Source organism: Sylvia atricapilla, chromosome 1 (genome assembly GCF_009819655.1).
Source record: "Sylvia atricapilla isolate bSylAtr1 chromosome 1, bSylAtr1.pri, whole genome shotgun sequence".
Lineage (NCBI taxonomy): Eukaryota > Metazoa > Chordata > Aves > Passeriformes > Sylviidae > Sylvia > Sylvia atricapilla.
In genome coordinates this window covers 18,270,341-18,284,026 of record NC_089140.1, presented here as the reverse complement: position 1 = coordinate 18,284,026, position 13,686 = coordinate 18,270,341, and the positions used below count along the sequence as shown (strand labels likewise).

Genomic DNA, 13,686 nt, shown 5'->3' with positions numbered 1-13,686 from the left:
ACTTACCCAAATACAGCTTATGGAGTCTCAACTGATCTACTTTTATTTTTAGGCTAGATGCTCAGCTTAATATATTTTAGGAAGGGATCATTGTATCTTTTTACCTGATTTGATGATTCCAAGATAATGAAGTATACACATGTAACAGAAGGAAATCTTTTTTCTTTCCTTTGTCTTCCCTCCAGCACGAGAGCATCATGCACGCTGTGATTGAGCAGACAAGGGTCTGCCTGTTAAGCTGGCTGGCTGTTCCTAAGGCAGATAATCTCTGCTGAGGGTTCCTTCTAAACTTTCCTGATACAACACCAAATTCACACAAAATGTCTGTGAACTGTTGGTTCATGTTATGCACATTTTGACACCTTTCAGCTGGCTTTCACAGATTTTCAAAGCACCTGTTCCAATACAACCTGTCTTTTTGGCAGCAACCAGTACCAGTAAACCCCTGATTTTCTTTCCTCTGCTGCTTAACCATTTCTAACAACGTACACGTCAAGAATGTAATTAAGTGAAAGAAGGCAAACGCTGTCCAGCTCTCCTACATACTGGACCACACTTCCTGCAGGACAAAAAACTGTTTGCATTGTTGCAGACCAACTAAGCTGTTCTTCCCTGTCATTCATTTCTTAGAGGAAAGGTCCAGCTCACTTGCAAGTGGGCTGCTTGCCATGTGAGCAGATGGGCACGGGGTTTGACAGCCAAGAAATGATGGATCAAATTTTGAAATTTGTTGCTCAGTCTCCACTCTAGTAGTTCCTAATTGGCCTCAATGGAACTTTATTGCTGTAAAAATGGTATAATGGCAACAACATTTGACTGAACAAACACACATCCCATGTAGGTGCTGCAGGCAGGCTTCCTGGCTGACAGTCAGAGCGACGCCGTCAGCGAATATCTGCTGCAAGCTGACGTAGCTCTCTAAGGTTAGCGTGTTCCTGGGTGAGCAGGCAGTGGAGTTGAAGGGAGCTTCTCATGCTTATTTTGAAAGGTGGTCTAAAATACAGCCTTTTGTCTGCAAAGATCCTTTTAATAAATATAACCACATAAACAAAGAAAGGGTTTACTTATCTGTTACAAAAAGGTTTCTTCAGCGTTGCACCATTTGCAATACGTTATCTAAAATTGTTATCACCTGTATAACAAATGTAATTCAGTGTTTTATATAGAAAATTGACCAAAATTAAATCGTATTTGATTGCTACTAAGAAATTTAAAAAAATTAATTTGCCTTTAGAAAAACATTTTTCCCCAGATTTCTAAGTGCTGCTATAGCAATATACATTCACCTCAAATTCCTGTGCACTCAGTGAAAACATAGGATGTGAAAACAACACAGATTGATCATTGATCTCATTGACAGACTTATATAGCTCTAGTTTGTATCATCAGCAATTCGAATTATTACTGGTTAGGAGTTATTTAACCTACGAAATAGAGGCTTCTTAAATTTCTTCATATTGGTTGTACATAGCTGTGTAATTTTAACTGTGTCTTTCTGTGGTCATTTTAACTGTATCAGCACAGCATTAACTAATACCAGCAGCTGCAAGACAGGATCTTAACATTTTGTTTATGCTGTAATTGGAATTTCTCGCCTTGTGCTGCTTTCTTCTCTACATTTTGACAGGTTACTGATGCATTTGCAAAAATAGTTGAATTCTATGACTGCATAAATAACAAGTAATTATTATTATAATTAGTGTTATCTTTAGAAATTACATTGTATTTTTAATAAAATTGCAGGTACAGAAAAGATGATAAAAATCTTTATAAGCAACTACACAATACATTTCATTAATTTTTTTCAAGGAAAAGAAAGCAATTTCCCAGGGTCTCTTCCAATTTTTCTCCACCACCTTAGGCCCAGTGCTATTTGGTATGGGCAGATTAGGGTAGCTGATGATTCCTATTGATTTAAATGTCGTGCTAGGAAGCCTAAATCCCCAAGAGCAATAGAATCTCCCCTATCACTATCCTACTGCTTATTGACCTAATTCACTAACCAACCATCAGGGTTTTCTCTCACAACAAATAAATCTTGCATGAAACAGAGAGTACACGGACACTCGTAGTTTTCAGTGGTGTTGCCAGTATAATGAATTTAGAGTCACCAAAGCATTCCTCTTTGTTTTCTCAGAGTGATCATAATGTCATTTGCTATTTCAAATGAGCAGAAACCACAACTGTATTTTTAATAGCAAAACTATTTCCACAGCCTGAAGTAAACTGATGTTATATAAATGATGCAGACAATTCAGCATGTGTAAAATTCCGTGTACTTCAATGCTTTGATTTGCCCAGAAGTTATTGCTGGAGCATCTGCTGAACAGGTTTAATGGTTGCAGCATCACATTCACTAATTGAGATACTTCTTAGTCCCAGTGTTTATGCTCAAAATTCTGATAACCAGTAAATTTTCATTAATTGAGCCAAACAAATGAAGAGTGAATCAGGGTTTGTTATGTTACTCTGGGTCTCGCAGGGTTGTCATTTCAGCTAGAACTTTTAACTCGGAGCTCTGCAGATGCCTCTGTATCTGAATTCACTCTTGATTTTACTGAGTTGAATAATGCATTTGTTTATATGTAAAAGCCAGGATTCTTAACTTAGTGGTTCTGTAAAATGTGGTTGTAACAAGATGTGAAATATATGCAGCAGGAGAAGACAAAAAATACTCTACAGATATATATAAAATAAAAAAAAAAAAATTAAAAAGGAGAAAACCCCAAACCACATCATACTACTTGGAAAGGCAGATCTGTTTCAGAGGAGAAGCCTCATTCAGATCCCAGTAAAGTTAATTAGAACAACAGCAAGATCCTAAATTACTGGTCCTCTCATCAATATCAAGTTAAGCTTTTATCAATGTAATTTGAAGCAGCATTAAAAGCAATAAGTGCTAATTTATAATTGTTGATATTATCAAAGCAAGATCCTTTGCAATTGTACATAACTGTGCCAGATTTTTATCATGCTATAAAGGTTAACATAAGTGTTACAAGAAACATCAATGAGCTACGTACACTACGTTTGCTTTTGGTTAGATAAGTATGCTTTGTAGTAGTTGATATTCCCTCTAGATAATGGATATGGGCCAGATTCTCTGCTGACACAATGTGATACAAGTAATTTGAAGGCAGATATGCTGATTCACACTAGCTGCAGATCTAGCCCTAATATATTTAGATGCAATAAACCCTCTTAAGTGAGTTTCCTGACTGTTACTCAGCCATTCCTCACTGTTGCCAAAAGGGAACTGTGAATGCCAAGGTCTGCAGGACTTTATTTATCAAAGCTTCTTTTAAGGCATCTATCATTCTGGCATGCAAGCCTTGCTTTATGACAAACATTTTCAGGAAAGAGCAGGTCTAATTCTAGCAAAAAATGCCATGTAGTGTTTGTTCTTGCTGTAATATTGCAACATCTGCTTCAACAAGTTTTTTATAAAAACTGTTTGTTACATTAGCAGAATTAGATACTTTTGCTGCTTGATACTGTGAAACTGTATAAAGAGAATTAAAAACATTGTGTCACATACCTCTACATACTGGATTAATGACAACTCACTCTCTGTGTTTCTGCTTTTATCTAATTTGATAAGAAACTAAATGCAGGGCTAAGAAAGTCACAAATTTGTTTGTTAAATAAATACAAAATTATTTTACATAGCAAAATTAGGTGCAATGCTAAATAACATTTTAGTGTCGTGACATTAAACATCTGGAGGAAAACAGTACCTAAGCCACACAGCTGAATTTTCCTTTGAGGTTTATCTATTTTTACTTACATTTCCTGGATGTCAGCTTATAATAATTACTCTTCTACACACATCTCTAGCGCTAATGTGACAGACTGCGAATGTTTCTTGACAATAGAACATAATATCCTCCTTACAGTTTTCCACCAGCAAGGCTACAATCTTACCATCACGTGTATAAACATGTAAAAAGCCTTACTTTAAACATTAACAAATTCTAAATGTATTTGGCTCACTGTTAAAAATCACACACAGATTAGATATTTCTCAATAAATCTACAAAATAAAGCGAGATGTAAAGGGTTTCAGGTACAATGTGTGGTATCTGTATCTGAGAGCTGCCTCAACTCCGAAGCATCTGTAAATTATGTCAGATCATTTGAAAAGTAGCAAAAATTTCCATTTAAGACCTGCTTCCAATAAGTGCTGCTTACAAAGACGGAATACCAATATAATAACTAAAAAGCAGTTCCTAGTATTTTTGTGAATATGACAAACTGTTCATCTGTGACGCAGGACTAGACATGGAATTGCAACAGTAATTCCAGCAAAGCAGCAGGAATGTTTGTATTTCTCTGTCTGACATTAAAAGCAGAATGCTTTATGTAGGCCTCATTCGTAAACCTCCATGAATTTAATCAAAGGCATCACAGTTTTATCCAAAGAAAGGGCAGACACATTATGAACTACGTTGCTTTATTTCTCTGTGAAAGAAAAAGAAGGAAAGAGAACGACTTAAAAAATCAGTAAATACAGAGGAAGTATTTCATTTAATTAGAAGTACTTCAAAATAAGTCAAAACACATAAAACAGCAAAGGTGCTGTCCTGGAGGATGCACTGTCTAATACATCACAGTGACTCTGGCTTGATGCCTTAAAGCTCACATCCACAGATCTTTACATTCTTTTATTACTCAGTTTTTTGCATGATTATAGACATAAAGTATGCAAATAATTCCTGTGTTGGTTTTTTTTTTTTTAATTTGGCAAGAAATTGTAAAATATAAATTTAAATAATTTTTTAGAGTTTCGATTTGTGTTTTCATAAAATAAGGAGGTAATGGAACTTTTATAATATGTAAGATTTTCCTGAATTGTTAGAAATCATAGGAACTATAATGTTTTAAGCAGTGGTACTTCTCTTGTTGCCTCTATTCCTGAGTATTTAAATAAGGACTGAAATATACTTTATTTTAAAAAGTAAAAATATTTATGTTTTAAAAGTAAAATTAAAATGTGAAAGCTCTAGATTTTTTTTTACAGCCTAGGAATATCTGACTTTTTTCCTGTATGAAGGGAAAATCAAAAGACTTTAGATTTTGTCAAATGGAAGATAAAAGCAAGTTGAATAAAGCTAATCAAAAGGTAAATAGATAAGACCTACTTATTTTTTAATAAATTAATCTCATTTAAATCCAAAAACACTATCTAGTAGAAAAAATGGTTTTCAGCTTAAATAGACCAAAAAATATTAAATACCTGGTAAAAAATGTATTCAACATAGGTTTTAACTTACTGAAATTAATCAAGTGTTTTCACATATTTAAATAAAAAGCTAAATTTCTTAACTGTTAATCAGAACTATTTGTAAGCAAACAAAGCATGTTTTATTGAATAGTCCTTGTGTCTAGACCAACAATGCATTTCTTTAAATTAATACATACCAAAAATTTCTGAAAGCAAATATTTTCTTTTTAATATCAAGTTAATGACAAGTTATTAATGACAAGTGCTGCACGTTCAACAGATATGAGGACTGCCTACAATAACCATACCAATTAAATAATTCACATAATTGCCTGATTCAAGGCAGCATTTTATTTAATATATTGCACTTTTGTGCCTGTGATGAGAGAATTTCCCTGGACTTTCTGGCATATGCAGACTCCTTTATTTCTGTGATCATGTCAGTTACTGGCATATGGCTATTATGCTGTCTCTAACGATATTAATCCAGCAAGAAATAAATTTTGTAGAAAATATTGACTTATTTTTACTGTTTTGATCTGCTTAAAATATTTTATTCAGAAAAATATGTCTTATAATAAAGAGGGCTTGATACTGACTTAAAAATTCAAGGGGTATTCCATTAATGTGTAGCAGAAACTCTTGGAATTCAGTAATAAGTTGGCAAAAAACTGGTATTAGAATATCATCTTATGTTACTGTCTCTTAACTCTAAGAAGATCAATACACAGATGAAAAAAATGTTAATCTGAGACTTTTCAGAAATATTTATGCTAATGTTTAAATTTTATGAATTAGTCCTCTGGAGATGCTAATGATTTTCCTTCATTTTGAACAGTTGAACTATTTTGTTTTCAGTAACAAAACTCAAGCTGTAAAAATTACTGTCTAGCAGGGGGTGAGGTAATCTGTTTCCCTGATTAATTAATATTTAAGTATTTATGCATTTCCTTCATAATTTCTTTATTCAATATACAGGTTAGAATTCTCTAGGAAATTTTAATGAACAGCTCTTGAAAATGTGTTTAAGCTCTAAACAAGTAGTAAAATCTCATAGCAATCTACATCTGAATCCATCTCATGATCTTCTTGAAGGGAAAAAGAAAGAACAAAAGTCAAGCTGAGAGACTGGGTAGAGGACTTGATAATATACATTTTGTGATGAAATTGGGATAAGTGTTGCATGTACTACATAATCTTGCAATGAATCTTTAAGAGTTGTTTTGCCTTTAAAACTAGATATTAATTTATAGACTTCAATATGCTATAAATGATAAGGAGACGCTGATGAAGAAATTTCTGTATTGTGCCATCATAGCCAATCTGTGCATTTTAATATATTTTAGGTGACAACCCTTTCTTATTAACCCTGGTCTCTTTACCTTTGTAATTCTACAGCTCAGAACTCTGTCCTCTCCTCCATGTTATGGTTTTTCTTTTCCTCCATTTTATGCTGGCTTTTCTTAGGTATCATGGATATATTTGATAATCACACAAAAAAAAAGAGAGAAAGCATTATTTTGTCAGCCCACCTGCCTATCACCACCCTTTTATTGTTTCTGGCAAAAAAAAAAACCAACAAAAAAACAAACAAACAAAAAAAAAACCCCACAAAAACACCACCCCAAAAACAACCCAAAACCCAAAAGAAATAAAGAAAAAGGTAAAAAAAAAAAAAAGAGGCTAGGACTTTGTGTGCCAGACTCTGAAGCTCAGAGTTTGTCAATTCAGTGGTATTAACTTTCATATATCAGGCCAGAGGAAGTATTTCAGATCATATTCCAAAACATTCCGTGTTCGTTCCTCACAGTATCATGAGGCCTAATCCTGTGCACGGAGGTAGAACTGAGAGCCTGCTCCTGCAGCCGGTATGATTCTCCTCCTTACCTTCATTTGGGCACAATTAAGACCTGGGTATACAAACGTGTGTTTTCATACCACAGTGGCCAGGCAACCCACAAGAGGCAGGAAACTGGAGGCAGAATCTTTTGGTGGCCTGCATCCATACTGAAGGAGATGAATGCGCTGATTGGGTTTGCAGAAAATATTAATTCATTAATGTCACAAAAATATTAAAATCACAAAAAAAAAAAAAGAAAAAGGAAAGAAGTTGAGGGATGATCTCAAACGTGACATGATTTAAATAAACATAAAAGGTGTTGTGGTGAGATGTGATCAAGTCTAATCTCACCAGCTGGACTAGGACAAAGCTGGAACTGGCCTCCAAAGCTGGACCAAGCTTTTAGATGGCGGATTGCAATTAGTGAGAGTGACGGATAAAACATTCCAAACAGCTTTTTGATTAAATCAGCTGCCAGTCAATTACTATGAGAGTTCAGAAGAAATTAATTTTTTTTGTTCTTTTTGACATTGCATAGACATTATTTTAAAATAATGAATCTGGCAAAGGCCTTTAGCTTTTACTCATATTTTTTAGGCTGAGTAGCTTTCGTCATAGCATTTCACTTTAAGAAATGTTCAGCAGAAATGTTTGCTCAATAAAGAATGCCAAGTAACACAGTAATGTTCTTGACCATTCAGAATAGACACACACATATAAAAAAATGAGATCTAAAATATTTTCTGTACATGAACTCCAAGGTCATATACATAATGATTCATGTAACACACTAAGGCCTTTACCTTTTTTTATTACATCAGTTCTAATTTGGTCTTTAGCTAAGATATAACGACACAATATTTCATTGTTTACTTTTAAGTTACTTATGTAAACTTTAGTATTTTTGAGGATTATGGCAATGTTTCAATACTCAAAGAAAATAATGCTAACATAAGAGGTTAATATCTTGTGAAGAAGTTATTAGATTTCCATGGAAATGTTTTCAGACATCAGTTGTACACCTTTCCTAAATCACCACAAAAGGCTGCTTTGTCTATCTGTAACTATTTTTGCATGTCAAAACGTACGAAGCTTTTTGCCAAAATGCAGCAGTAACCCTGGTTAGAAAATTACTTTAGGAAAAAATAAATTAGTTTAGTAGTAAGTTCACATTTCAGCTGGCCATAATCATATGTAAAAAACGTGGTTTGATACACAAATCTATAACCATGGGGAGAGGGTGGGAGTATAGACATAGACGTTTCAGAAGCAAAATAGCATTCTTCACTGAAGGAAGAGTGGTTAAGCATTGGAACAGTCTCTCCAGGGAGGTGATGGAGTCACCATCTCTGAAACGTCAAAAAACCTGAGGAGGTTGTGGCACTCTGTGGCATGGTTGAGCGGGCATGGTGCTATCCAGTCGAGGGCTGGAGCTGCTGATTTTGAACACCTTTTCCAACCTCAGTGGTTCTGTGATTCCCTTTAACGAAGGGATAAGGCTCTGTTCCTGAGGACGAGCTTGCCAGCAACACTTTTTTTGGCCGTAACACGCGCACGTTAGACATCTATTGAGGTACAAGCGCTTCAGGGATTTCACGAGACACGAGCATTTTTAGGATTCATTAAGAGCTAATTACGCCCCCAAACACGCCTTCGCGGCGCATCTCCCACGAAAACAGCATCAGCCCCCACTCCGAGCCCCAGGGACACGCGTGGGGAGAGCGGCGGCGGTGCCGGGCGGGGCGGAGGCCGGCAGCAGGCGCGGGGCGGCGGGAGCTCCGCGGCCGCGCACCGGCACTAGGGGCACGGCTCCGGGGGCACGGCACCGGGGGCACGGCTGCGGGTGCACGGCTCCGGGGGCACGGCTCGGTACCGGGGGCACGGCTCGGTACCGGGGGCACGGCTCCGAGGGCATGGCTCCGGGGGCTCGGTACCGGGGGCACGGCTCCGGGGGCACGGCTCGGTACCGGGGCACGGCTCCGGGGGCACGGCACCGGTACCGGGGGCACAGCTCCGGGGGCACGGCTCGGTACCGGGGCACGGCTCGGTACCGGGGGCACGGCTCCGGGGGCAGGGCTCCGGGGCTCCGGGGGCACGGCTCCGGGGGCACGGCTCGGTACCGGGGCACGGCTCCGGGGGCACGACTCGGGGGCACGGCTCGGTACCGGGGGCACGGCTCCGGGGGCACGGCTCGGTACCGGGGCACGGCTCCGGGGGCATGGCACCGGCACCGGGGGCACGGCTCCGGGGGCACGGCTCGGCACCGGGGGCACGGCTCCGGGGGCACGGCTCGGTACCGGGGCACGGCTCCGGGGGCACGGCTCGGGGGCACGGCTCGGTACCGGGGCACGGCTCCGGGGGCACGGCTCGGGGGCACGGCTCGGTACCGGGGCACGGCTCCGGGGGCACGGCTCCGGGGGCACGGCTCGGGGGCACGGCTCGGTACCGGGGCACGGCTCGGGGGCACGGCTCGGGGGCACGGCTCGGTACCGGGGCACGGCTCCGGGGGCACGGCTCGGGGGCACGGCTCGGTACCGGGGCACGGCTCGGTACCGGGGCACGGCTCGGGGGCACCGCCCCGCCCCGCCCGCCCCGCCGCGGCCCCGCCTCGCGCCCGCGATCAGCTGCGCGCGCGTCACGTGGGCGCGTGTCGAAGGTCACGGCGCCCACAATGGAGCTGTCGCCGTACGCGGAGGGCGGCTGGCGGCTGCTGGGCGACCCCCGCCGCTTCCCCCGCCGCCCCTTCGCCGCCCTCCTGCGCGCCGCCTTCCGCAGCCTGCTGGATCACCCGCGGGCCGGCTTGGGTAAGGCGCGGCGCGGGGGCTGTGCGGGCCGCGGGGCTCCGTCCGCCGCCGCGGGTGCGCCGCCGTGCCCGCGCTGGAGCGGACGCCGCCCGCGCACACACGCGAGGCGGCTCCCGCCCGCGGACGGCTCCAGGGTGCCGCTGCGCGGGGTGTCATCGCTAATGCGCGCCTGCTTCCTTAAAACTCCGAGCTGTCCGATGGAGAGGGGGCGGGAAGGGTCCCCCCGCGCGTTCGTGTCCGCGGGGCCGGGCGGGCGGTGTTCCCGCGCCGCTCTGCTGCGACCCTGCGGGGGGCTTCACGCGTGGGCACGTCCTACGGCAGCCCCGGCACGAGGGTGCGCGGCCGTGCAATTAATTCTGCGGTGTTAATGGCTCCGCGGGCGGAGGGCGCCGCCGGTGCCGGGCGGGGGCGGCGGGCGGTCCCGGTGACCCTCCCGGCCCGTGGCCCCGGTCCGCTCCTCGCCATTGAGAGGCTGCCGAGGATCGCGGACGGGGCTCGCGGAGGAAACTGAGGTTTTCCTTCTTTCTCTCTCTTTTTTAATAGGAAGGGGCTGTAGCGGCGGCGGGGCGCTCAGCGCCGCACAGCCCCGCCTGGTACGGGCTTGCCCCAGCCGCTGCTTCAGCCCTTCACCTTCTCCTCCACCTCCTCACTCCTTGCTGCTCGCTCTGTCCTTTCACTCTGAAGTACCAAATGTGTTTCATTTTGAATTTCTTGTGGGAAGGGTAGCGTTCAAAGGGCGAGCAGCAGCCTTTGGCACTGTGCTGGGGTTTGGCAAATAAGTGTGTCATCAGTAATTCATTTATTTTAGACGATCCAGACCTGAAAGAAATTGACCCTACAGTATTAAAACATTGCCATGCTGCGGCTGCAACGTGTATTCTGGAGGCAGGCAAACAGAAAGCTGACATATCTGCTATAAGGTACTCAGAAGCTACACCATTTTTCTAACGGTTGCTACTTAAAAGTGTACTGCTGAGTTAATGTCAACAGAAAACTAATAAATTCTTTCTTCCCCATAGCGCATGCCTAGAAGACTGCAAACTGGATAAAGAAAGGATAGAACAATTTTGCACCGAATATCAGGTTTTTAAACCAATTCTAACATATTATCTCCTTTCATAGGAATTTATTGAACCTAGCAAATTTTTCTTTTCTTTTCTCTTTTTTTTTTTTTTTTTCCCTTGCTCCAGAAAAACAAGGATGCATTGGAAATCCTATTGGGAAGGTAGGTCAGTCACTCAGCAGAAACATGGTTTCACTTATAGTTAGTTTGAAACTGTCCTAGAAAACACTTCTGCGTGCTTTACATGATTAAAGTAAGTCATATTGTTCCAATAAAAAATAAAGTGCATTTTTAACAAACTCTAGAAAACAGCTGTTGAAACTTTTCTTCATTTGGAATTCTACTCTAAAATAATCTTTTAGAGCTTCCCAAGAAGCATTACCAGGATCATGAAAAAGTTCTTTATTGATGGACATCTTGAGAAAATGACCTTTTCCTTTAGCATAGGGAACTTGTAACTGTTGTGTCTTTCAGCATAGGCAGATCTCCTCTCCATATAACTGATGTGTCTTGGCGCTTGGAATATCAGATCAAGGTAATTTTAACAGATCAAGGTGGTTTTTTAGTCTGTTTTAATGCTGAGACATGGCTTTTTTAATATGTTCTTTGTTTTTAATTTAGAACAATCAACTTCATAAAACTTACCAGCCTTCCTACTTGGTGACTTTAAACGTAGAGGTACTGTACTCCCAGCACCCTCAAAGGAAAAAATGCAATTTCATGATATTTTTTTAATAAAATAGACGTTGCTTTTTTTTTTTTTTTTTTTTTTTTTTTTTTTTTTTTTTTTTTTTCCCTTCAGAACAGTGATTCAGGATCACACTCAGATGTTAGTTTTAGTTGTACCATGGAGCAATTACAGGTACTTGTTTCCTTCATCTTTCTATGCTTAGCCCTAATTGTGGATGTACATGTTTTTAACAACTTGCCAATCAAAGTGAAAACATATACACTATTAATTAAAAAAAATCCAGTACAGGGAGAGTAAGAGAATTTTTCATAAAAGTTATCCAAGTGTATTTTTATTGTCTTTTCAAATAAAGTTGCAAAGTAACTGAATTTAGTTGCGTGGGGAGTGTTTTACATACGTGCATAAATATTTTGTCTGATTTCATAACTGTAATCCATATGTAGATGTGGGAGGAAACTCATCATTTTCTGAAACTCTGATTTCCCGTGCTTTAGAGGAGTGATTAAAGAAGCTGGTTCAGTGATTTAAATGTGTCATGATTAAAAATAGAGAAGGAACTGAAGGCTCTTCAGTGGTGTTAATGACATGTAAGAAATGTCCTGAAACAAACGTTGATCTTTGTTTAGCGATTTAAATGTGTAACTGAACAATAGAGGTATTGTAATGCTTGGAAGTGACCAAACTGTGGAGGATCGGGAAGAGGGCTTGGTGGGAGAGGAAAAGCAAGATATTAAAACTTGAGGTTTACACCTCCTCTTTTTCAATGTGTCTCAAAAGTTGTCCTTTTGTCAGTAATGAGCGTTTCTAGTTGGTTTGCTGGCATAGTGAAATCTGATGTGCTTTGGCTGGAGAATGGTCCTAGTACAAAATTGCACTCAAAATATCTTCAGTGTTTTAGAAATCCATGTAGTACTTCAAAGCCTGAAGCAAATGTCAGCATTAGCCATTGTGGCAATATCAATAAAATCTACGTGTTAATAGCAATGATCTGGTTTAGGAGAAAATGTATTTTAAAAAGTGTTTACCTTCAGTTCTCAGTGTCCTGACTATATTGTAAAATACAGAGCTATTTAATTATTTGCTTGCCTTGTTCCTCAGTTGCAACATTTCTTTGTACTACAAGGTGCTAGTTTCACTTGCATCTCTATTTAAAAAAATATTCCGTTCTTCTAACTGACCTTTAAAAAATATGCTTATTCTAAGACTCTCTTTCATCTCTTAGGACTTAGTGGGAAAGCTAAAAGATGCTGCAAAAAGTCTAGAACGAGCAACTCAGATGTGATTGAAGGAAGGTGTCAACCTACTGAAGTACTCTCCTTCCTAAGTGTCTCCTAAATGACAAATGTCTTTCATCTCTTGATGCAAACTGGGGTTTTTTTTAAAGTCCTTGGATGTGAATTAAGCAAAACAACTTTTTTATGCGTGCACTGGGTATTCCTGGCTCGTGTAATTTTTTTTTTATTAACTTAACTGTTTGCTGAACTGTCGTGTCATCCAAGTATTCTTTCTATCTTATTTTGTATATTTTTACAACTGCCACTGCTTTTTTTTTTTTCTCTCTCTCTGATCTAATAAAAGTTTATTCGTGCCTGTTGTGCAATTTCTATGGATGAATTAGCTGTACCTCAAAGTAAGATGCTGAACGATAGATCAGCTCAGCGAGGCAAAAGCGCCTTCTTCCCGTGCCGCGGCTACGGCGCGTTTGCTAAATCGCCCGCCGCGCTTTGTCATTTCCAGCCGACCTTACATCTCTACGACGAGGAAAAGCTGGACCCCGGCGCGGGGGGCAAGAGAGGACTCGGTTTAATCTTGTGGACCCGGGGCGCCTCACGGAAAGCCGGCAGAGTCCGCGGAACGGAGCGGAGCCGGGTGGCGGCTCCGGCTCGACGGCGCGGCTGCTCCCGGCATCTCCCGCTCGCCTCGGGCCGTGCCCGGCGCCCTGGTCTCGGTGGAGCCGCTCGCTGCCGCCGGCAGGTGCGGAGGGGCTCCGAGGCGCGGTCCGTCCGCACCTGCCGGCGAAGGAGAGCGGCCCCGCGGAAGATGGGCGGCGGCGGCCGGCCCCTG

At 41.7% G+C, this 13,686-nt stretch overlaps 1 protein-coding gene across 1 annotated transcript; it reads left to right on the top strand.

Annotated features, from left to right (window-relative positions):
* The first annotated feature begins 9,711 nt into the window (after positions 1–9,711).
* COMMD3 (COMM domain containing 3) lies at positions 9,712–13,210 on the top strand. Its single transcript, XM_066316308.1, has 8 exons — positions 9,712–9,868; positions 10,677–10,788; positions 10,888–10,951; positions 11,059–11,093; positions 11,406–11,466; positions 11,553–11,609; positions 11,734–11,793; positions 12,845–13,210. Exons 1-8 carry the CDS (start codon positions 9,736–9,738, stop codon positions 12,902–12,904), a joined length of 582 nt encoding a protein of 193 aa, XP_066172405.1. The 5' UTR covers positions 9,712–9,735; the 3' UTR covers positions 12,905–13,210.
* The last annotated feature ends 476 nt before the right edge of the window (positions 13,211–13,686 follow it).

Coding starts and splice junctions, on each gene's coding strand:
- COMMD3 (XM_066316308.1), top strand. CDS start 9,736: ATGGAGCTGTCGCCGTACGCGGAGGGCGGCTGGCGGCTGCTGGGCGAC. Junction 9,869..10,676: donor TCACCCGCGGGCCGGCTTGG/GTAAGGCGCGGC, acceptor CATTTATTTTAG/ACGATCCAGACCTGAAAGAA. Junction 11,467..11,552: donor GCTTGGAATATCAGATCAAG/GTAATTTTAACA, acceptor TTTTTAATTTAG/AACAATCAACTTCATAAAAC.